Source organism: Bos indicus, chromosome X (genome assembly GCF_029378745.1).
Source record: "Bos indicus isolate NIAB-ARS_2022 breed Sahiwal x Tharparkar chromosome X, NIAB-ARS_B.indTharparkar_mat_pri_1.0, whole genome shotgun sequence".
NCBI lineage: Eukaryota > Metazoa > Chordata > Mammalia > Artiodactyla > Bovidae > Bos > Bos indicus.
In genome coordinates this window covers 128,756,027-128,781,217 of record NC_091789.1, presented here as the reverse complement: position 1 = coordinate 128,781,217, position 25,191 = coordinate 128,756,027, and the positions used below count along the sequence as shown (strand labels likewise).

At 45.3% G+C, this 25,191-nt stretch overlaps 1 protein-coding gene across 3 annotated transcripts in view; it reads right to left on the bottom strand.

The window, feature by feature from the left end:
* PCYT1B (phosphate cytidylyltransferase 1B, choline) overlaps positions 1 to 25,191 on the bottom strand; it is a 148,154-nt gene that overhangs the window by 24,025 nt on the left and 98,938 nt on the right. For all 3 annotated transcript variants that reach the window (XM_070783982.1, XM_019956276.2, XM_019956277.2), the window contains exons 4-7: positions 21,729 to 21,880; positions 16,679 to 16,757; positions 3,686 to 3,828; positions 814 to 1,002 (exon numbers count right to left, since the gene is read on the bottom strand). In XM_070783982.1, the coding sequence (XP_070640083.1) occupies positions 814 to 1,002; positions 3,686 to 3,828; positions 16,679 to 16,757; positions 21,729 to 21,880 (563 nt within the window). The remainder of the gene's footprint in view (positions 1 to 813; positions 1,003 to 3,685; positions 3,829 to 16,678; positions 16,758 to 21,728; positions 21,881 to 25,191) is intronic.

Genomic DNA, 25,191 nt, shown 5'->3' with positions numbered 1-25,191 from the left:
GCAAAAACCACTACAATATTGTAAAGTAATTACCCTCCAATTAAAATAAATTAATTATTTTTAAAAATAATAAAAATAGAAATGGAGGGAAAAAAAAGAAATACCGGTGGAGTACAAAGTGGTTTCCAGAATTTTCTTTTCTCTGTCTGAAATTTTCACTCAGAATTCTATATAGAATTTAGGCAAGAGATCCTGTCTGCATTTTCTGTCTCAGTTTTAAGATTCAAATCATGGCCTCCATCCCCTAAGACTTTTATGCCTTATCCCAGCACATATATATCATGGAAAAAACGGGCAAATCAGGGCATGATGAGTACAAAGTTTCACCTCTTCTCTCTTTTCCAACCAATGAAAGAGGAGTTCCTGATCACAAAAAGTGATCAAGGCAGCTACATTTCTTTTGCATCCTCTTCCTCTGGTTGATCCAAGAGGCACTGGCCTTGTTTTATAACACAAGATCCATGATGCCACTGACCTACTTCACCCTTACCCATAAGCTATGCATCTGCCAACTGGGAGATTGGGATGAGCTATGAAACCAACCTTTGCAGTAATAGACATTCAGTGACTACCAAATGACTTCAAACAAGAAATAGAAATAGAGAACAGAGTTGGCTTTGGGCACTCCTGGGTGCCATATAGAAAGGAAAAGCAGAAACTAAATAAGTGCATAGACTTGAAGTCATTTGGGCTAATGCCCAAAGTGGAGGTCACATATTGGACTGATAAAGGACGCCCTTGAGTAGTTCCTTGGAAAGGAGGATAAACTGAAAACACCCATTATTGTAGGAAGAAGTGAAATAATTTACATACCCATGCTCCATCAGGCCCAAACAGTTCTAGGAAGTTACCAATGAATTCCCTCGATTTCTCTTCCCACTTCTGAATTAGATCATGACTCTTTTCTTCCACTCTGTTCACAAATTCCTTTGATCTTTCTTCCACGTTTTTGACCTTCTCCTTCATCTTGTCTACCTGGTTTTGGAAGCGGTACTTCTTCTCCTGGTCAAAAATTAAAGGAGAAAGAAAGGGATTTACCCAAAAGGGCTGGGGAGAGATTAGTCATTCACAGATGGTCAGATTTTATTTCAACTTGTGCAGGTTCTTAACCTGAAGAGTCAGGATGCTAGTTTCCAAGGGCTGGATTGATGGGAAGGCCCATCTCTTGTAAGAAAAGTCACTTCTGCTTAGTCGACTTGAATGGGTACAGCAAAGTACAAGTGGCTGTATGTTCTCTTCCTTGTAAATAGAGTTGAATTCACTTATACAAGAGAAGAACCAAAAGTATCCATTTGCTGTTTATTTTGGATAGATACTAGGTGAATGCATCCCCTCAGTTCTCCTGACACTTAGACAAAAATATGAACTGTGCACAGAATGGCCAGTCAGAAGCAGCCCGAGTTCTCGATTTTACTGAGACATTGTTAAAACCAATATTGGTTTAAATAAGTGAGCCACTGTCTGGGCCTTAGCACCCATGTATTACACTGAAATTGTCACTGTCATGATATTTCCCATTAAGCTAATGGAACCACATCAGTTTCCTTGGTAATGAAGAAAATTTTTGTTCTGATAGCTTCTCTGGGCTGGGACTTTGTTCATAGCCTTGATACAGCACTGCTATACCTATGTGCCTAGAAGGCATCAGATGCTGGGCAGCTCACCTGCCATCTCTAAACCTCAGTTTTCTCATCTGTAAAATAGGGATAGTTACTGTCCCTACCCTACAGGGTTGCTGTAACAGTTAGATCAGATAATGCATGTAAAGTACTTGGCACAATGCCTGGCATTTAGTAGACGCTCAGTGTGTGTTGGCTGTTTGATTACTTGTAAGCAACAGAAGCATTTAATCACGTTATCTGGTGAAAGTGGAATCAAAACCATGAAGACAACATGAAACAAAGGCTCTTTTCCTCCATGAAACCATAATACATTTCCTCCTGAAGGGGTAATAAGATTTCTCACCTTTCTTCACTATATGGAATTGAAGTCCATTTCATATTTCAGAATCTTTGGAGCCACATACAGTATTACAAACCTGGGTCCGGAGTCCCTGATCTAGACTTCACAAACATCGTTGCAGCCTCAGGGCGAGGAGTGAGCCATCCGTGCTGCCAGCCAGCTGTATATAATACACGGCGACTCTCCACTGCTCTCAGGAGCTGCTCGGAGCACCAGACTGGGCTCTGGACCAGGGGGCACAAGGCGGGGAGGCTGCTACTGCTTCTGCCTCTACTTTGCTTGAGGCACTTGAGCCAGGTCCCTCCGAACTCAACTTTCCTCATTTTTCTATTGACAAATTCAGGGACTCGGGCTGGTGACTGACCCTCATCAGGTTCCTGCCACTCGAGGTTCTGTGATTCATCTACACACTCATCCAACAGGTAATGCACTCTCTGTGCCACAGCGCAGCTTGTGGTCACAGAAAGGCAACGGGCACATCCACATGGACTACACGGTTCCCTGAGCTAAGTGGCTTATCACAGGCCATTGAAAGAGCACGAGCAATAACTTTCAGAACTGGCTCGGCATGCCTGGATGGGTGACTGAATTCAATTTAAAAGAACAGGCAGTTTAATTTATTGAAATAACCAGGGCTTTATGCTCTGTAAGATACCAACTAATCACTTTGACTGAATTCTTCTCAGCCACTTGTTCTGTTTGCCACTTGAACCTGACATTTTCCATTTTGTTGCCCAGTCTGTACGAAGCCACAGAGCCCGGACTCCCAACACTCCCTGCCTCCTGAGGACAACTGATCATCGCTGACTTACGATTACTGATGAACCCTGCCTTATTCAGAGGCACCAATGATTGGTTTGTGTAAGCTGCTGGATAACTGTGGCTGCACATAATTGTAAACATCTAGTTTTGTAGAAAAATCACCGTTTCTATTTTGGGATGTGTGTGTGGAAATTCTGTATGTGTGGAGAGCTCTTATTTTGTTCACCTCGATCAGTTCCTTGGAGTTCAGGCAAACATGGTCATCTAAACTCACTAGCATCACCTCTAGCAACTGGGCTGCCCTCTTGGCTTTTTAACAGCTTGTTTTGCTTGTTTAAAGATTGTTTTAACAGTTGCTCTATTATTAAACTAACAGCAGCTCTGTGAGAACAATACAGCAGAAATACAAAAGGAAGCCAAAGACTTTGGGCTTTTTTAAAGTGGCTGTAATTTCTCTGGACAAAAAAAAAAAAAGCAGCTGTTAAAGTTTCTAATAAGTATCTATAAGGCCTTAATAAAATGAAAATGTAAACCATTAAAACAAGAAAGCATTTTCTCTGGGTTTAGCTTTTTAGTGCCTCTGTGCTCCTTCCTTCCCTTGGAGCAGAAGACAACTCTTGCCTTTTATGAGGGCAGATCTCTCAGAAACCCTTCACCCAAGTCTGAGAACTCTAAATGGGGAGGTTGGGGTGTGGAAAGGGAGGTGAGGCAGCTCCTTCAAAAAACGTGATGTTCACTCACTACCCGTATGCCTTGGTCAAATTATGTTACCCATTTGGACACTGGTTTCTCCCTCTATAAAATGGGGATAATAATACATCATTGGGCTGTTATGTGGACTGAATGAGACAATAAATGTCAAACATCAAGAATATGGAGTGGTGTAAAGTAAGTGATTTGTAAACAGTGCCAGCAGTAGCGTGATGCGCTGGTCCTCAGAGGTGTGGGGTGGCACACTTACATTGATAAAGCTGACATTCAGTTCCTTGGCTGTGTACCCTCTCTGGAGGTTGCGTCTGGCATAAACATCATAGTCACGGACAATCCTGGTGATGATGTCTGACGTTGAGATGCCTTCTGTTCTCTGTGTTGGAACAAACATCCCTGTTCAAATAGAAAAGACAGGATGAAGAAAAAACAACTAAGATGATCTCAGGTGACCCATTTTCTTGAATGACTTTCCTGTCCAGGACAAAGTGGCAGCTCCTAGGTCAAGGTGGCTTTCACATCTGGCCCCAGCCGACTCTGCCAGGCTCAATTCCAGGCACTCCCTACCTGCCACAGACACTGCGTGTTTGTCATACTGGACCTGTTCCCTGGATGCATCAGGCACTCACCTGGCTCTCGGCATTTGCTCATTTCAAGCCCTTCTTTCCTGCCCCAGAAACCCCTTCCCTGCCCACAGCAGCTGCAGAGTACCTCCTCATCGTACAGGGTCCAGTCTTAAGGCTATGCCTCTGGGAAGTATTTCCTGATGTCACCAGGCAGAATCCACAGCCATTAAAATATAAACTTGACTGCTATTAACAAAAGCATTTTCAATATCCATTTCCTTGTGGAAAGGGAGCACTCTGAAAGCACAGACTGTGTCTTGATCATCTTTATGTGTCCAGCACCCAGTTCAGTGCCCCAGTGTCTAGCACATGGAAAGTTCTCAATACATGCAAATTAAATGAGTAATTGAATGGAGCATAGCAGTCGAGTCAAAGAATTTGTGAGATCACAGCAACTCCCCTTCTTCCCCAGGGAGTTCTGCATCATGTTATAGCAAAGGAAAAGAAGAAGGATGTGGTATTTTTATTGTCTCTGATCTAAAGACATGCCCAGGGGGTGCTCGATGAGAGCACCTTCTAAGAGCAATCTACTCTCAATGGTGGTTTCACCACACGAAGGCCTTTTCATCTGTACTCTACTGGGACTGAGAAGAAACAAACAAGCACAGAGGGTGCCAAGTTCTCATGGAACTTCCTTAAAGTCCTCAAAGATATATTTGAGTACACCAATACAAGGCCGTAAAGAAGTCCCAAGTGTTATCAAAGACAAGAACCTGGTGAAATAAATATGACATAAATGGAAAGATATATCATGTTCTTGGATAGGAAGAACCTATACTGTCAAAATGCCTATACTACCCAACAAACTCTACAGATTCAATACAATCCCTATCAAAGTACAAATGGCATTTTTCATAGAACTACAACAGAAATTTTAAATTTGGATGGAGACACAAAAGACTCCAAATTCTCAAAGCAATCTTGAAAAAGAAAAATGGAGCTGGAGGAATCAAGCTTCCTGACTTCAGACTATACTAGAAAGCTACAGTCATCAAAACAGGATAGTACTGTCACAAAAGCAGATATATAGATCAATGGAACAGGATAGAAAACTCAGAAATAAACCCACACACCTGTGGTCAATTACTCTATCACAAAGGGGGCAGACTGTACAATGGAGAAAAGACATTCTTGTTAATAAATGGTGCTGGGAAAACTGGACACCTACATGTACCTACATGTTAAAAAATGAAATTAGAACATTCCTTAACACCATGCAAAAATATAAACTCGAAATGGATTAAAATTCCACATCCTGCAAAGCAACTAAGCCTGTGAGCCACAACTACTGAGCCCATGCCCTAGAGCCCATGCTCTCCAACAGGAGAAGCCGTGGCAATGAGAAGACTGCACACCACAACCCGAGAGGAGCCCTGCTCGCCACAACTAGAGAAAGCTTGCACGCAGCAACAAGGGCCCGTGCAGCCAAACCAAAATTTAAAAATATTTTTTAAAATGGGCAGAAGATCTAAATAGAGATTTCTCCAAAGACAAACAGACGGCCAAGAGGCACATGAAAAGATGCTCAACATCGCTAATTATTAGAAAAATGCAAATCAAAACTACAACGAGATATCACCTCAGAATGCCCATCATCAAAAAATCTAAAAAAAAAATCTACAAACAGTAAATGCTGGAGTTGGTGTGGAGAAAAGGGGACTGTCCTACACTGTGGATGGGAATGTAAATCGACACAGCCACTATAGAAAGCAGTGTGAAGGCCCCTTAAACAACTAAAACTAGACCTACCACATGACCCAGCAGTCCCACTCCTGGGCATCTATCCAGAGAAAACCATGGTTAGAAAAGATACATGCACCCTAATGTTCATTGAAGCACTATTTACAATAGCCAAGAGATGGAAGCAGCCTAAATGTCCATCAACAGAGAAATGGATAAAGAAGATGTGGTACATATATACAGCAGAATATTACTCAGTCATAAAAAGAACAAAATAATGGCATTTGCAGCAACATGAATGGACCTAGAGATTGTCATAATGAGTGAAGTAAGTCAAACAGAAAGACAAATATCACATGATAACACTTATATGTAGAATCTAAAAAAAAAAATGTTGTGTGCAGATGAACTCATTGATAAAACAGAAGGAGAGTCACAGATGTAGAAAACAAACTTGTGGTTACCAGGGGATGGAGGGAAGGAATAAATTGAGAGAGTGGGATTGACATATACACCCTACTGTATATAAAATACATAACTAAAAACCTGCTGTGTAGCATAGGGAACTGTATTCAATACTCTGGAATGGCCCATATGGGAAAATAGTCTTAAAAAGAGCAGAAATATGTCCACATATAACTGATTCACTTTGCTGTGCACCTGAAATTAACACAACGTGGTTAATCAACTACACTCCAATATAAAATAAATTAAAAAATAATTTAAAAAGACAAGATTCTGGTTTATGCTTGTACTTCTGTTGTTGACTGAAATCACGTGCTGGCAATTGAAATCTATCTAATATGATGGTGGTCACACTCAGAGATATCAGGCCTGACACAGCATGATGGACAGAGCTTAGGGACAAGAGTGCTGGGTCCTGTTTCTAGACTTGAACAAGTCACTCAAGCCTCAGGAGGCAAGTACTAACCTCAGCCTCCAGAGGTGAGAAATGCGCTGGCTGTGCAAGATGACCTTGGCCTCATCCGTGCCACCTCCCTCTCCCTTAGTCCTTATGTCCAATCAATGTATTTCCACTCACCAACCTACTTCCCAAGTGTCTCCCTGGTTCACCTGCTTCTCTCCATTCTCCATTTAAACCAACCTAACCCCATTTTGTTCAAAGATTACAGCAAGAGCCTTAAAACCAGCCTCCATGGATATCACTTTTCTATCCCCTCAAATCCACTCTCCCACAGCCAGAGCTGCAGAACAGTCTTTCAAAATCCTGCTCAACATCCTCATTGGCTTTGAATTTAGATTCAAACACTGTCCTTTGTATTTAGATTCGAATCCTCAACTCTGCATCAGCTTGCCTTCTCTCTTCCCTGTGCTTCTCTCCAGTCTCCTCTCAGACTTTCTTTCCCCCTTCACTCCCTAAGCCAAGGTCTCTGTGCTATGCAGTGGAGGTGGGCATTGTTCTCCTTGTTTCCTAGGGAGCTGAGCAATGGGCTGGCACAGCCTTGGCCTCGCCACACTGGACTTCAGTGTGCTGCAAGCGCTGCACCCTCCCCTCACTCTGCCACAAATATACTCTGTGGCCCTGAGGCCAGAAACTTCTTATAGCACGCTCTAAGACAGTGGGCTCAAAACACAAATCTAAGTAGAAGGCAGAGGACAGAAACATCTAAACATGGATACTAATAGCACCCAACTGATGCAACTGTGCAGGGGGCTCTGGTGGGCGAGGGGCGGGGCCCTGAGACCACATCCTCACCTCTGTGAGAGCAGCTAGGAGCTTTTCTTGTGAGGAGTATGTCCCATCTTACAGCAGGCAGGCATCTCACTCATGAGCCCTGCGTGCTGAAATGTTAAGAGGAGTGTCTAGTCACACACAGACTTTAGGAAGTCACTCAGACACTGGTGACATGGGCTCACCCTTTCTCTGAAGACACAGGGTGAGATCTCTGGGGCTGAGTAACTGGAAACGGGTTGGGGAGAGATTCGCTTTGGCCGGTTAGGAGGTGGGTCTCTGAAAGAAGCCAAGCCCTCTGCTGACATAATGAGGCACCCGGCTTCCTCCAAATCCTAATTATTGCTCTGCTAAAAATATTCAGGAATGAGCATGATCAGAGAACCTTTTTTTATCACGCTTTTCAGAATTACGGCATTTGGTTATGGAGCTATTTTAAGAAGCAGCAAAGCACATGTTAATGAAGGAAACTTTCAACAGTAGTAGGCAATATTAGAATGATGATGAGGAATGTGGACCTTACAGTCTACTTCATTTAAACTTCATCTTCTCATCTGGCTCTGCTGGAGAATTTTGACATGTGTTCTGACAAACACAGGAGAGGGCTGTAAGGTTTAGTTACTGCCCTCCATATCTCTCAGCTTCATATAAAGTGATTTCTTACTTTCAGAAGGAACCTCAATGAGAGCTCTTGGCTTCATATAAAGTGATTTTAGACTTTCAGAAGGAACCTCAATGAGAGGATAAAAGCCCAACGTGGATGCTGACATCATCTCTGAGCATCTTTCTCCCATGTCTTCTCTACCTAGACTCCAAGTAGATTTCTACTGTGTCTCTCCCTTGGTGAGGAATCAGCAGAGGAGACCAATGGATCGCAAGAAAGGGCCCTTGTGCATATGAAAAGTCACACAGAAGTCTTACTCCTATGCTCCCAGAGCAAGTAAACTATCACCTGACTATTCAATTTAGAGATGGGAATTGTGGCGGATTAAAGGTGGGCACGACCCCTAACCCTGGGCATCTGAGCTGGCCTTTGTGACTTTCTTATAACAAATGGTGGAGAAGGCAATGGCACCCCACTCCAGTACTCTTGCCTGGAAAATCCCACGGATGGAGGAGCCTGGAAGGCTGTGGTCCATGGGGTCGCTGAGGGTCAGACACGACTGAGTGACTTCACTTTCACTTTTCACTTTCATGCACTGGAAAAGGAAATGGCAACCCAATCCAGTGTTCTTGCCTGGAGAATCCCAGGGACGGGGGAGCCTGGTGGGCTGCCATCTATGGGGTCGCACAGAGTCGGACATGACTGAAGCGACTTAGTAGTAGTAGTAGTAGTAGTAGTAGTAGTATAACAAATGGAATGTGGCATAAGCGATGCTGAGTGACTTCAAAGGCTAGGTCAGAAGATTTGCATCTTCCACTGAAGGTGTTTGCTCTCCAGATGCGTCCTTTAGGATGCATTCTGGGAGCCCAGCCACCATGCTGTGAGGAGCCCACACATGGCAAGGCCACCTGGAGGTGTTCCAGTGCCAACCCCAACTGAGCTCCCTGTCGACAAGCAGCATTCACTGCCAGTCACTTAAGCACACCACCTGTTAGCTAACAGGGACCTTAAGTTAGCTCAGCTGGTGAAGAATCCACCTGCAATGCAGGAGACTCTGGTTTGATTCCTGGGTTGGGAAGATCCCCTGGAGAAGAGATAGGCTACCTACTCCAGTATTCTGGCCTGGAGAATTCCATGGACTGTATAGTCCATGCAGTTGCAAAGAGTCGAACATGACTGAATGACTTTCACAGGGACCGCCGGCTCAACTGGGCCTTCAGATGCCCGCAGCCCCAGCCAGTGTCTGAATACAGCCATTTGAGAGACCCTGAGCAGGAACCACCCAGCCAAGCCCTATGCTGAGAGGCTGTCCCACAAAGTGATGAGCGAAAAATAGGAGTTCTTTTAAGTTGCTAGCTGCGGGAATAATTTGTTATGCAACAATCGGATGATCAACTGCTTAGAGTTAGAAAAATAATGGACCTGTTTGTGAAATGAAAATATCTCCTGCCATATTGATCAACAAGAAATGTTACAGCCATCAGCGATTTCTGGCCTCCAAATGTGAATGAGGTCTCCCAAACCTGCGATCCAGCAGATGCCGCCAGCCCCCTTGGTTCTTGCTGAGGAGCTGGGGGAATGCAAGAAGCAAGGTGAACAGGAGACAGGGTTGGCCCCAGATAGCTGAGGTGCCTATGAAAGGAATGAATCAGCGAGCCCAGAGGCTTGCGTCTTCCCATACACAGAATGCTAAATTCCTTAACTTGATACCTGATCTTTGATGTTCAGACTGCCTGCTCCCTTTGTTGCAAACTTATATAGCCTGACTTCCCCTCCTGCCTCCTTGGAGCAGTTTTCTCAGAGCTACTGAGATGCTGTCTCCCAGGCTCAGAGTCCCAAACATTTCCACCAAATAAAATAACTTTCTACTTTCAGGTTGTGACTGTATTTTTTAGTAGACATGTTTTTACACCCAACAGCTAGAACTTGAGGCTTTACTCCCTAAAATTAGCAGGCTAACTTTTTCTTAGCTCACTAGAGGCTCTTCACCCAGAAATGCAACCACCAGCAAATGCCTGTTCCTACTGTACAAGGTAACTGAAGAACTGTCACCCCAGGAAATGCTGATTCAGTTAACCCTAGGGGTAACCATGGGAGTAGCCTTGGGTGAACCAGAATCCCTGGTCTGGATCCATGCAACTCTAAGTCAGGTTTGCTGCTGCTAAGTCGTTTCAGTCGTGTCCGACTCTGTGCGACCCCATAGACGGCAGCCCACGAGGCTCCCCTGTCCCTGGGATTCTCCAGGCAAGAACACTGGAGTGGGTTGCCATTTCCTTCTCCAATGCATGAAAGTGAAAAGTGAAAGTGAAGTCACTCAGTTGTGTCTGACTCTTAGAGACCCCATGGACTGCGGCCCACCAGGCTCCTCCATCCGTGGGATTTTCCAGGCAAGAGTACTGGAGTGGGGTGCCATTGCCTTCTCCGAAGTCAGGTTTAGGAACTTGCATTAGCTAACAACCTGGGAGCTCTTTATAAATGGGGACCTTAGGTCCAAGCAGAGCTCCTGAACCCAAGGCTGCATGTCCACAAGACCCTGCAGGATCTGCAGGCACATGTACCCTTGACAAGCACTGGTCTGTACCAGGCTCTCACAGCAACTTCAGGCAAAGAGCAGCTTGCTCACAGCTCAGATCTTACGAAGACTTAAAGAGTAATAGTCACCTCATGCCATAACCCACAGTTGTGTTACTGACACATCAACCAGTTTCTCCCCCATTAGCATCCTGCCAAGTCTGAAGTCTATGGGGTTTCCTTTCTTGGAACTCCTTACAAACAAGATTGGTGTTTGAGAACGTCAGCCTCCTGTTCTTACCCAATGCTCCTGAACACCAAGGTGAGGTGGGAGGTAGAAATCCCTGCTCCGCCAGGGTGAGCAACTGGAGTTTGTTCCCTATGGACAGAAACTCCAAAATATCCATAGCAGGACAATCAAGAGAAGAAGCTGGGCCCTGCCCAGATAACAGATAGTGAAGTGAAAGTGAAGTTGCTCAGTCGTGTCCGACTCTTTGTGACCCCATGGACTGTAGCCTATCAGGCTACAGGCAAGAGTGCAAGAGTGCTGGAGTGGATTGCCATTTCCTTCTCCAGAGGTAACAGATAAGGAGACCATGTATTTCTCATTCTCCAAGTCAAGGAAACCTTCCCCAACTCAAAAGCTCCTATCCCAACTCAAAAGCTCCTTGGAGCAAGAGGGGAATGATGTCAACTTCCCGTAGGCCTCTTCAGTGGAATCCATCTTGGCTGAGTGATGCACATGTGCACACGGGAGGATCCTGAGACACACCAAATATGGACTCAGAACCAGACAGATCGAGATGACTGGCCAAAGGAAATCCAGAAGAAATGCCCCATAAAATTGATTCAAACCACCACAAGGGCATGGCTCTCCCTAGGTCCACCTGTGTGTCTATCCACACGTACTGTACTCTTTCTCCTGATAAACACTTGACTTGTTTCACTACTTTCAGTCTTTGTGGGAATTCTTTTCTGCAAAACTGAAGGGCCAAGGCCTTGTCACTGACCGCTGGTCTAGTGGCTAAGACCTGGTGCTCTCACTGCCAAGACTCCACCTTAATCTCTGGACCTCAGTCTCTGGCCAGGAACCAAAACCTGGCTTCAAGCTGCTGAAGGCCAGGGCCACCCAAGACCTTAGGGAGCCCTCTCTAAGGGAACAGTACAGACCTGCTCAGGGTACCATGGAGCTTCCACAGCAGGCCCCAGAATGATTCGAGCCAACAGAAACAGTGTCAAGGAGACTAAGTACATTATATGTAGCAGAACAAATTTCTGATGTATTATCCAAGGTCATTTCCAGGTTGGGGAGGATGTCTGTCCTGAGGCCCTCTTCCCACTGACACTGAGACCTCCATCACCTCAGGGGAAAGCAGACATAGCGGAGAATACAGGAGACTGTCTTCAGATTTTGACCTTTAAAACAGGCTTTTCTGAAAGCTCATTTCCAAAAGAATCATTATGAATGATAGGGCTTTCATTTGAAAGAGAGGGGCTTTGAGGACTGTAGAAAGGGTTTTCTAAATCCCAGGAATGTTCTTTTAATTATTGAGAATCAGAGGCTAAGTGGTCTCAGGGTATAAAATGTTTAACTGTAAGCCCTGGAGCGGGGAAGACATGAAATTAACATGGAGGCGATTTCCTGCCCTCCAGGAAGAAGACAAGTCCCTCCTGGGATTGAGGGAAATGCCCAGAGGGGGATCAGAAAGTAAGGAGCAGGAGCAAGAGACTATGAGTAGGGCCTGTGTCTCGCCCTGATGTGGGTTCAACCCCCAGGGGCAGAGGCAAGGAAGAGACCCCCGTAGAAAGCCCAGAGTAGAGGGGCTAGTGCCTTGTTCACCTCGAGGGACTCTGGGAGGAAATGGCCCCACAGAGACCCCATGCCAACATGCAGAGGCCTGGAGAGAGCATTCCTTAGGGCCTAATGTGGCACCCCCCAAGGCCCTCCAGTAGATGGCAGAGGGCAATTCTGATGTGGCCAGAGACCCTCTCAAGGAACACTGAAGGGAGCCGGGACCTAAGACCAGCCTGACTGCAGTATGGGGAAGTGAATCCCACTGCTGAGGCTGTGGCAAGGACAGGCCAAAGAGGGAGGTGGCTGCGAACAGTTGGAACAGGCGGCCGAGAGTCAGAGGGCAGTGCTGGGGATCTGCTAGCCAGGGATGATGGCTGAGCAGGTCACAAAATCCCACGACAAAAGGTCAGCAGAGCCAGACCCTCACCCCACTCAAGTCAACACTCAGATCACAGCAGGACGAGAAGGCCAAAAGTTGAGTGCAAATCTTGAGGAGTCTGAATTACTTCAAGAGTCAAGAGTGGTTTTTCTGTCATCTGTGGAGACAGGAGGTCCTAAGTTTGGTTACCAACAAAGGTCCTTATAGTCAGAGCTATGGTTTTTCCAGTGGTCATGTATGGATGTGAGAGTTGGACCGTAAAGAAGGCTGAGCACTGAAGAATTGATGCTTTTGAACTGTGGTGTTGGAGAAGACTCTTGAGAGTCCCTTGGACTGCAAGGAGATCAAACTAGTCAATCCTAATGGAAATCAACCCTGAATATTCATTGGAAGGACTGATGCTGAAGCTGAAGCTCCAATACTTTGGCCACCTGATGTGAAGAACTGACTCCTTAGAAAAGACCCTGATGCTGGGAAAGATTGAAGGCAGGAGGAGAAGGGGATGACATGAGATGGTTGGCTGCAGTGGGTTGCCATTCCCTTCTCCAATGGTAGAGAGTAAAATAGCAGAAATTAAACTAAGCCATTAAAAATCTATTGGGTTAGTCAAAAGTTCGTTGGAGTTTCTCTGTTACATTGTACAGAAAAACACGAACAAACTTTTTGGCTGACCCACTACTTCTGCACCTACCTTTAGCTACAATACCAGTTCCAGCCCATGCCTTCCTCAAACACTTCTTCACTCCAAGGTTCTCAGGGCGCAATAGGCTTATGAAAGGTGGTCTGATGGAGGGAGATGGGTGGAGAAGCTAGGAATCAAGGTAATGGACTGTATTGCCCCCTCCACCATGGACAGCTCCACATTTAGAGTCAGGAAAACCATCTGACCCTCCAAGAAGATAGAATTTGTTCAGTTCAGTTGTCCCAGCTGTCTTTTTATGTAACCCAAATCTATATACTCTGGGTGGGCTGGGTATTTCAAAAACCCCAGCAATGACTATTTTGATTTCTGGTTTGATTTGAAATCCTGTGACACTGATGGAAAACCTCAGCTCAGGAAAATGACCAGCACTGGGGATAGCCAAGACTACTTTCCATTATACATTCACCAAAAGAGCAGTTAAAAATTTTGAGTTCTTGCCTGTTATAAAGTACAGCGAGAAAAATGCAAATTTTAGATATAAATTCAAAGATCTTTCATTCAGATCATAGTCATTTGGGTTTTTGTTTTTGTTTTTTGGCCGTGCCCCATGGCATGTGGAATCTTAGTTCGCCGACCAGGGATTGAACCCATGTCCCCTGCGGTAGAAGCGCAGAGTCCCAACCACTGGATTACCAGGGAAGTCCTTGGGTCTTAGTCATTTTTGAAACAAGTCAAAGAGTGATTCCTTCCATCTTTCACTGGGATTTTGTTGGGCTGTAAGGCAAAGATGGTTTGGAGTAATTTAGCATATCATGAGCATCTCCTTCAATAAAGAGGTGTGTGAGGGACTCAGAGGTCAAAATATCAATAGAAAGCCAACAAACTGGATACGAAGGACAGTACCATTCAGGCCAAAATATCACCCTTACATCTAAATGATAAGAACAATTAATTCCACAAGACAGAAGTGTGTTGTGCAATTATCTAGGTAATGCTATCTAGGTAAATGGCTCCTTTCCCCGTGTGTTGGGAAGAGCCCCTGCAGACAAAGGCTTCCATCATAGGCTCCCTCCTCATCGTACTCTATAAAAGCATTCTCTTGTTCCGCCAGCACTCAAGGAGCACCACAGATGTACCAGGGACTGTGCTGGGGGTGCAAAGATGGATGAGACATGGCCATGGCCTGCAGCACTTCACTCTAGCTAGGGACACACCCACAATCAGGCTGCCAAGAGAAGGGAGTTGAAAAGGAGGTCCCTATGCAATGAGTATCTGCATCTGAGGAGGGCGCAGGGTGTGTTGAATCATGCCCCAGGGAGAGAGGGCATGTCCAGGCTGGCTCCTCAGGGGGCCCTGACCAAGAAGCTCAGAGGAAGAGCGTTCCAAGCTCAGAGGACAACTGGAGCAAAGGGACAAAGCGGACTCCATGTACAAAGTACAAAGGACAGACTCCGTGTGCCTGGAGTGTAGGGTGTGTGGAAGGCAGAGCACAGAGCAAGGCTGGTGAGATAGGGAGAGAAACCCAGCAACAAAACCTGGCAGTGGTCAGAGAGCAACGGGAAATTGGAAGGTCCCAGAAGTGTCCTGGAAATGGAAGCAAAGACAAGAGTGTCTAGGAAAAGAACATGGTCAGCAGGGTCATTATGCCTGGAGGGACTGAGCTGAGACCACTGGACTGGGTGGCCCAAGGGCCATCTGAGAACTGAGCCAGGATGGGACAAAAGTCAGTGCCCGTGGCTGAGGAACAACAGCTGCCCCTGAGAGGAAAACTGAGCAAGGATGTGAGTGGAGGGAGAGGCAGGAGGAGGGCGGGTGGAAGGTCTGGGGTTAGTCTCTGCAGACTTCCGTGTGTTCGTAAGCTGATGAGAAACCACCGGAGAGTGAGCGCCCTGGATCACAAAGGGAGGGAGAATGAAGGAAAACATGCTCCAGAGAAGGGAGGGTAAAGAGGCCAGCCTGGGACAGAAAACACAGCCCTCTCCTCAGGACGCGGGGGAAGAGGCAAGGGCACAAGGAGGTATGGGCAAATCAGGGCAGGAGGGGACAGAGAGGAGGCAGATGGTACCAAGGACCACTGAGGCCCCGCTGAGGGTCTAAACCACAGGTCTGCTCTGATGCCCCAGCAGCCATTTCCTTGGAGTCTGAGCAGCACGGGCGCATGGCGAGCACTGGACAAAGGAAGTAATCCTAGGGAGCCCACAGGGAAGGAAACTCCCCTCTTCCCAGCCCCCCAGTAAGCCCCTGGGACCAACCAGAGTCTCTGCCCCGAAGAGAAAGGCCTAGTGACAAACGGCACAACTGCCAAAGCTCAGCACCTGGTCTGCCTTCCAGGACACGAGTCAACTGCTTCAGGAGGAAAGCCGTTTCCCTGATTCCACAGATAAACATATCCATTTTTTTACCTCTGTATGTGGTGCCTGAGGATATTATCATGTGACAGGATGACATATGGTAGGACTGGACTAGGGAGACACGGAGTCCACATCATTAATTAGCCAGTTATCTGTCCTCTTCTGGAAGGAACTTTCTTGGGAGCATAGAGTAATTTCATGGTTAATGAGGAAAATGATTGCCCTTCAAACAACAGGGTTGGGGGAGGGGATAAATTAGGAGATTGGGATTAACGTGTGTGCTCAGTTGCTCAGTCGTGTCTGACTCTTTGTGACCCCGTGGACTTTAGCCCACCAGGTTCCTCTGTCCATGGAATTTTCCAGGCAAGAATACTGAAGTGGGTTGTTGCTATTTCCTTCTCTGGGGGATCTTCCTGACCCAGGGATTGAACCCATGTCTTTTATGTCTCCTCTTTGTCAGGTGGCTTCTTTAACAGTTGCACCAGCTGGGAAGCCCTAGCAGATACACACTACTATATATAAAATAGATAAACAGCAAGGTCCTACTGTAGAGCACAGGAACTATATTCAATATCTTGTAATAATCTATCATGGAAAAGAATACACAAAAGAATACATATATATGTATAGCTGAATCACTTTGCTGTACACCAGAAACTAACACAACATTGTAAATCAAGTATTATTCAAATAAGAGTCCTGTGATTTTACATCCTCTAAAACTGAGCCTCAAACCGGAAGTCAAGTATTTTGGTGCTCAGGTTAATTTCTACATAAACACCTAACTGGTGTCTGAGCCACAGCTGAGCCTTAGCACATGTCAACAGAGACTTGCAGAGGCTCTCTGGGAAACATCTGAAAATCCATCCCTTGTAAGCATGTGCTACAGACCCAGGGCTGGCGTCTCTTACTAAACCTCAGTGTCATGCTGCAGGAGACAGGTGAACACAGGAGGACCCCTCACCTGCTTCCTTTATATGCTTGTAAATATCATCAGAGCCAGCGGAAGAGTACGGAATGTCATCGTGAGCCACAAAGTCAATCTGTCAGAGAGAGAAAAGAGTGACATCACCACAGGGATGGGGGTACATTTCTGCGATATGAAAATACATATTTTTAAAAACAAAATAGCTATGATAAAGCACTTTAAATAAGCAATTTAGGTCCCAACACTTCATGGGAAATAGATGGGGAAACAGTGGCTGACTTTATTTTGGGGGGCTCCAAAATCACCGCAGATGGTGACTGCAGCCATGAAATTAAAAGACACTTATTCTTTGGAAGGAAAATTATGACCAATGTAGATAGCATATTAAAAAGCAGAGACATTACTTTGCCAACAAAGGTCCGTCTTGTCAAGGCTATGGTTTTTCCAATAGTCATGTATGGATGTGAGAGTTGGACTATAAAGAAAGCTGAGTGCCGAAGAATTGATGCTCTTGAACTGTGGTGTTGGAGAAGACTGTTGAGAGTCCCTTGGACTGCAAGGAGATCCAACCAGGCCATCCTAAAGGAGATCAGTCCTGGTGTTCATTGGAAGGACTGATGTTGAAGTGGAAACTCCAATATTTTGGCCACTTGATGTGAAGAGCTGACTCATTTGAAAAGACACTGATGTTGGGAAAGATTGAAGGCAGGAGGAGAAGGGGACGACAGAGGATGAGATGGCTAGATGGCATCACCGACTCAATGGACATGAGTTTGGGTAAACTCTGAGAGTTGGTGATGGACAGGGAGGCCTGGCGTGCTGCAGTTCATGGGGTCGCAGAGTCGGACACGACTGAGCGACTGAACTAAACTGAAGGTAGACTTGAATCCTGGACTGGAAGGTATTTCCAACTGTCTTTGTTTGCATGAGGGCTTCCCTGGTAGCTCAGCTGGTAAAGAATTGGCCTACAATGCAGGAGATTCCAGTTTGATTCCTGGGTCAGGAAGATCCCCTGGATAGGCTACCCACTCCAGTATTCTTGGACTCCCCTGGTGGCTCAGACAGTAAAGAATCTGCCTGCAGTGTGGGAGACCTGGGTTAGATCCCTGGGTTGGGAAGATCCCCTGGAGAAGGGATAGGTGCGGGGAGCGAGCTCCGCCTCTGGCAAAGGTCATGAGGAAGGAGGCTTGGCATACGCAAAGGCGGGATCAAGCCTCAGGAGTCTCCCTGGAAATTCTCGAGCAATCTACCCCCAAAACCAGAGTCTGCCTACTTTCTGCTTTGTGCTTTCACCTACACTTCTGACTTTATGGGGGGCTGTCCCCCACTACCTCTCTGAAAAAAGAGTTAGCTTATAGCTCCAGTTAATAATTCCTGGGTGTGACAGTGTTTCAACCTACAAACTCCCTTGGAAGTCCTCTAGCCTGCCTGAATAGGTTTTTCCAGCCACATGTGATTGCTCAGAGCCTCCAAACTGTGAGAGGCATGAGATGTTCTAAACTGTCTAAATACAGATTCCTTTGAGCAGTCAAAAGATTGATTAGAAATTGTATTGGTGAAGGGATTTTCACTTGTTGGGCCAATGTTTGCTGCTAAGTCTCCATATCCCTTACCTGCTGTGTCCCTGGCAGTGTATTGATTAATATAATTGGTGTAAATAGTAGCTTTAATGTTTGTAACCTGGGACCCTTGAGTTAATTCTTTTTCTTGTTATAGCCCACCACACCTTTGCTCTGTAGGAATGCAACTTTATCTAATGCTTTTTGGAGGCTGGCGCCTGACTTGAGAATAATCACCTTTAGAGAAAAAGGCCTCCGGGCCAGAAGATGATGCAAATCACCTAAACTTTTGCATATGATAAGTTTGCAGGAAGAAAGCCTGGCTTACTGCAGGACTCTACCCCTTCCCCCATTATCCTCTATGCATAACTTAAGGTATAAAAACTACTTTGGAAAATAAAGTGCGGGCCTTGTTCACCGAAACTTGGTCTCACCATGTCGTTCTTTCTCTTACCTTCTGGCTGAATTATTCAGCCTCTTTTCTCCACTGAATTTCCTCACTGAGCTATCCTTATTTCAGCCTCTTTTCTTCACTGAATTTCTTCACTGAGCTATCCTCATTCTATTACTCTTTATATCCTTAATTAACGTTTAATTAAGCAGTTGTTTCCTGATCCTCGCCGACGCCGTCCCCGCTTCGAATACCCTGGATCAGCCGGGGCTGGTCCCCGGCAGATAGGCTACCCACTCCAGTATTCTTGGGCTTCCCTGGTGGCTCAGACAGTAAACCTGCCTGCACTGACGGGACTAGATTGGTTTCTCTCCTTTGCTGGTCCCTCTTTCTTCTCTTACCTCTAACAGTAGGTTTTTTTGGCCTTCTATTCTTCTGCCTCTAAAATCTCTCCTTCAGAGATTTCATTCATCCTTCAGATTTTAATCACCTCTACTGTGAGGACCCAAAATCCTCATTTCCTATCTCACTGATGGCAATAGGCCCTCCCTCACACTTAAGCAATATATATATTTTTTATTCTTTGGCTGAGCCACACAGCATGTGGGATCCTACTTCCCCAACCAGGGATCGAACCCATGCCCCCTGCAGTGGAAGCCAGAGTTCTAAATACTGGAGCCCCAGGGCAGTCCCTGACTTAAGTTATATTTTATATTGTAGAAATGAATTCATGTCTCTTCTCATTTGATTCATACAACCACCTTGTGAGGCAGGTAGGGCAAGTATTACTAATTCAGTTGGGTCATGCAGCTGCTGAAATGACAAAACTTGCCCAATTTTCCCAAAATCATCCTTTTCTCTTTTGCCACCCTTGCTGTCACTTTAAAAACCTGTCTGGAATCTTCACTCATCCTTAAAACTGGTGTCCCTTCCAATGGAGCCTCCCTTTTCTCGTTTACTTAGGCTCCAAACACCCTAGAATCAGCCATTTTTCTCTACTTCCTTCACCGTCAATAGCACAGAAGTCACAAGTTCCGCTGGGGTGTGTACGTCTGTGTGTACTCACATGAGTGCATATACCTATCTGTTCTTCTCCACTGCTTATGCCAAGCCCAGGGCCCCATAACCTGGATTATTAATACCAACTTGTATCTGACCTTCCTCACCGCAGGCTCTTTCCTCTCCAGCCATCCCTCTGTCACATGGTGGAGGGACCTCCTTCAACAGAGTTCTTTTTGTCATCCTCATACCTGCTAATCTTCACTAGTTCCTTGTTTCCTCCTACATCAAGTAAAAACTGCTTGCCTGAGGAATTCCCTGGCAGTCCAGTGGTTAACACCCCATGTTTCCAATGCAAGGGACACAGGTTCAATCCCTGGTTGGGGAACTAAGATCCCACATACCATGTGACATGGCCAAAACCCAAACAAACAACAAAAAAACTCCTTGCCTAAACTTCAAAGCCTTTTATTAAAAGGCTTCACTCCAGCTTGAGAAGTAAAGCAGCAGTTTAATTCGCCTGGGTATGGATTCCTGCTTCATCACTTACTTCATGACTTACTAGCTGCATAACTCACAACTTAGTGGTCTGTGTGCTCAGTTGTGTCAGACTATTTGCGCCCCTATGGACTGTAGCCTGCCAGGCTCCTCTGTCCATGGAATTTCCCAGGCAAGAATATTGGAGTGGGTTGCCATTTCTTCCTCCAGGGGATCTTCCCAACCCAGGGATCAAACCTGCGTGTCCTGTGTCTCCTGCATTGCAGACAGATTCTTTACCACTGAGCCATTGTGGAAGTGGTAAGGATTAAATCAGGATTTGTCAGCCTTGGTACTAGTGACATGCTGAGCTAGATAACTCTTTCCTGGAGGGGGAGAGTCTATCTTGCACATTGTATGAGGCTTAGCAGCACCCCTGGCTTTACCCACTGGATGCCAGTAGCACCCCTTTAGTTGCTTCCATCGTCAAATATCCCTTGGGGCAAAGTTGCCCCCACTTGAGAATCACTGGATTAAATATTACAATTATGTAAAAGTGCTAAAAAGAATAACTGGTACACAGCAAGTACTCAACAAATGTTACTGCCATTAATTCTGTTCTTAGTACTCAAGCTTAGTTGTCCTTCCCTCTCCAGTGGATGGCAACAACAACAATGTCTCAGGGTGGCCATGAGATTGAATGTGATTCCTGTAAGAGCAAAGCCCTTTGCACTGGGCTGGGTCCGTGGCAAGCACTCGATAAACGGCAGCCTTCACAAGCAGCCCGGTAACGTTTCACAGAAGTTGAAGATACAATAGATGCTTAGTAAAAATGTGTTCGTGATTGCTGGAAGTAAATCATATTGTAGTTTTTTCCTTTTTCTTTTTATTCTTGCTGGGAAATTGTCTCCTCGGCTATTACCCATGCACATTTATCAGCATTCTCTATTCTCTGCTGCATCGTGAATTTAAAAATAGAAAAGAAAACTCTTAGAACAGCTTAGTCTTATTTTTTTGTACTGCTTATAAAAGGAAAGAATAGCTCCTAATGTGGGGCTTGTAGGGAGATACAAAGCACATAATTTCATGCAGATCAAAAGGATTTCTCATGTTTTCAACTAATAAAAATCTATCAGTAGGAGTCTCAGGGTCACACAATCAGAGATAGAAAGTTTTTTCCTTAGAGCCTGACCCCTGCCCCTCTGGATAAGATGTGTGGTCATTTGCTCCATGAAAAATGATGCCTATGACTCTATAAGCATCAATAACAATGGTGATAATGGTGATGATGTTTTTGGACCTCTTGCTTTGGGCCAGCCAGTGTGCTAAGGGTTTCACAACATGATCTCATTAGATCCTCAAAACAGCAGTTTACAGCTTAGGTGAGTTCAGTGTCTTGCTCAAGGTCCCACAGTTATGAAGGGATAGAAGCCACACATGGACCCGAGTGGTCCAGCTCCAGAGCCCACAGGGAGGAAGCAGGTGGCTGTCGGTCCACAGGCGTGAGCACAGGACAGGCGCTGCGTCACGTGACACCACATGACAGTGCCTGGAGTTACCGCTTTCCTAAACTGGAAGACTCCTTGGATTTTTCTGGGTATAAGCGGCTGAAACAGATGACTCTAATCCTGTTACTTACAGAATGTGGAGGAATAAGTACCTTGTGTTTTTCCAGAAACTCTGGGGTGAGTGTCCATGGAGCATCTCTAATGACTTCATCCACATAGCGACAGTGTCTCAGAGCTTCGTATCTCTCCGCTTCATTCATCACGGTGAAACCCTTGAATTTGTGAGTGAGGTCGTCACTGCAAACTGAAGCAGGTAAATGCATTAAATGCTGTTTGCTGGCCCAGGCCCTGCCCACAGCCATCCTAGTACAGATTAACTCCTCAGCTAGACAAAGAACTCAGCCTCGCTAGGTGCGTGTCGTAATCAAACTCTTCATTTTTGTTCTTTTTGTTTTTTTTTTTTAATGGGAACAAAGGATCAGTGAGGCAAGCTAAAATTCATTGGCAATGGAGAATTTTATTTTAGTGCTTACAAATGCATTCTCCACTGTGGCTTTTATTAAAATTATTCTCCACACCCCTGAATGTGACTTTTAAATCTTTTTATTTCCTTATCCCACCTTTCAGTGAAAATTGCTATTCAGAAATAAAATGACCAAATGAACAGAGAAAAGACAGCAAGGAGACCAAGAGGCCTGAATTATTGAACGCTGGAGCAATGAGTTCTAATTCCTTAACTATATCATTGTGCTTAGTAACCCAAGTGTGATTCACATACACGCACATGTGCACACACACGCACACACACATGCTTCTGTTCCATGGATTGTGGTCCAGTCACTACACAATCAAGGGGAGAAAGTCACAAAATAGAAGATATGGTCAAGCCGAATTCACCCTTCCCACACTGCATCTTTACTAGATCTCAAGCTCCTGAATCCTCAAATGGGCATGATACTATCCTCCACCATCAGCTTTAGAAACGATTTTTTGAGGATTTGCATATAAGTGCTTTGAAATAGCGGAGAAGGCAATGGCACCCCACTCCGGTACTCTTGCCTGGAAAATCCCATTGACAGAGGAGCCTGGTAGGCTGCAGTCCACGGGGTTGCTAAGAGTCGGACACGACTGAGCAGCTTCACTTTCACTTTTCACTTTCATGCATTGGAGAAGGAAATGGCAACCCACTCCAGTGTTCTTGCCTGGAGAATCCCAGGGATGGGGGAACCTAGTAGGCTGCCCTCTATGGGGTCGCACAGAGTCGGACACGACTGAAGTGACTTAGCAGCAGCAGCAGCAGCTTTGAAATAGGGACTTTCCTGGTGGCCCAGTGGTTAAGACTAAACCTTCCAATGCAGGGGGTGCAGGTTTGATCCCTGGTCAGGGAGTGAAGATCTCATGTCTTGGAGCCAAAATACCAAGACATAAAATAGAAGCAATATTGTAACAAATTCAATAAAGACTTTCAAAAAGTAGTCCACATCATAAAGTCCTTAAAAAAAAGTAGTGCTTTGAAATAAAGTGAGCAATAAATACTCTTCATTATCATATCCAGAATATATTTTTGTTGGCCAAAGCAGTTTTTCTACATGTCAGAAAGAAATGGCATTGTGGCTACAGGCCCGGGTCATCAACATCCCCATCAGCATCTTACTGCAGCCAGTCAAACTAACCTGACCGCTCCTGAAGATCAGGTTGTTTTCTTTAAGGCCTAATGTACATGCAATAACCTTACAAATTTTAAGTGTACAAGATGTTTTAAAAAACAAAAATACAGTAATTCTCTTGGAACCAGGTCATAACCCACATCCAGGAACAAATCTGGCCACAGAGTAAGTACAGCCAACAGCTGCACTCAGCATCCTTGGAAACCCTCCTGCTGCAGCCGTCACACTCTCTGTGTCCAAACCATCAGCAAAACTGCCAGCTCCCTCACAGCACACTGAAGCCACGTTCTCCTCACCACTTTCACCGCTCCCTGCCCGACCCATTCACCATTCAAGACCTATCAGATGACATCACCCTCAGTAGTCGAACCCTTCCCATCTCCCTCAGAGTCAAAACCAAATTCCTCTGGCAGCCTACAGGCCCCTACCAGATCCACAGTCCCCTCCGGCCATTCCTTGCCTCTCTAACTGCATCTCCTATTGTGTTCCAGCCCCTGGCCTCCTTGGCTACTTCCTGAAGCCACCAGAAATACTCATACTCAGATCAGGGCTCTGCACTTCCTGTTCCCCAAACCTGGACCAACTGTGCCCCAAATTGCCATAGGGCTCACTCCTCCCTCAAGGCTCCCCCAGCCACTGTATTCTAACTTGGGATCTGCTCCCACCATCAGCAGGCCTCGCACCTCCCCACCTTACTTCTTGCTATGGCATTCATCATTATATGATTGCCTTATTCGTTTATTGTTGGTGTTTCCCTACTAAAATATTAGCTCCTTGAAGACAGGGACTTTTGTCTGTTTCCTTTTCTGAAGGCCCATAGGAGACTCTTAACTATTTGTTGAATGCATTAACAGTGCTTGATATGTATAGATGCTCGATAAATGTTTACTAGGATTTAAAATAATAGATGTATGTTTACCTGCAGGTATGTTCCAATATTCATGCACATAAGAGACTAGTATGCCTCTCAATACACGTGTGTGTGTCTATATATCTCGTATACATACTTCCTGTGATGATGAATAGACATACTCACAACACAACATAGAAAACATTATAGTGTCTTACATTACCAACATACCATCAACCACGTGGCAGGCTCAAAAACCTCTTAACTATTAGAATCACCTAAGGAGCTTTTTAAAGATGCCCAAGCTCCACTCCTCAAGGTTTAGATTCAGTGGGTGCTATGGTCTGAATGTGCCTCCCCAAAACTCATATGTTGAAATCTTAACTCCCAGATGATGATATTAAGGAGATAGGCCTTTGGGAGGTGCTCAGGTCACGAATGGCATTAGTACCTTATAAAGGAGGCCCCAGAGAGCTCCCTAACCCTTTCACCATGTAAGAAAACACTGAGAACCATCCAGCTCTAAATCAGGAAGAGGGACCTTGCCTGAAGACCATGTCAGTGCCTGGACTTTATACTCTTCAGCCTTCAGAATGATGAGAAATGAATTTCTGTTGTTGTGAGCTACCTGGTCTGTGGTATCTTGTCATAGCAGCTCAAATGGATTAAGACAGTGGATCTGGGGCGGGGTGCAGGCAGCACTATTTTTAACAAGCTTCAGGGAAGATTCCAAGGCAGACAACATTTGAAAGCCCCTGAAGCATATTATGAACATCTGGAGTAAACAGCCCAGCCTATGTCTGAATCACCCATCCCACCCAGCTCGGGGAGTGGGTGTGTAGTAGGGCCATAATGACCATGTCATGTATTCATTCACCAAATGCATTGGGCTTTGACTTCATAGATAGGAATTATTTATGGATCAAGCTGTACAATTTAAAAATTGATCTATGGCTTTTGAAATGTTCTTAAAAGATTTTACTTTTTAAAAGACTAAAGGAATTGATTAAAAAGACTGCCTCAAGAATTGTATTAAGCAAGAATGGATTTCAGATCCATCAATTTTCTATTTTAAACAACAGAAAACAAAGCCAAACC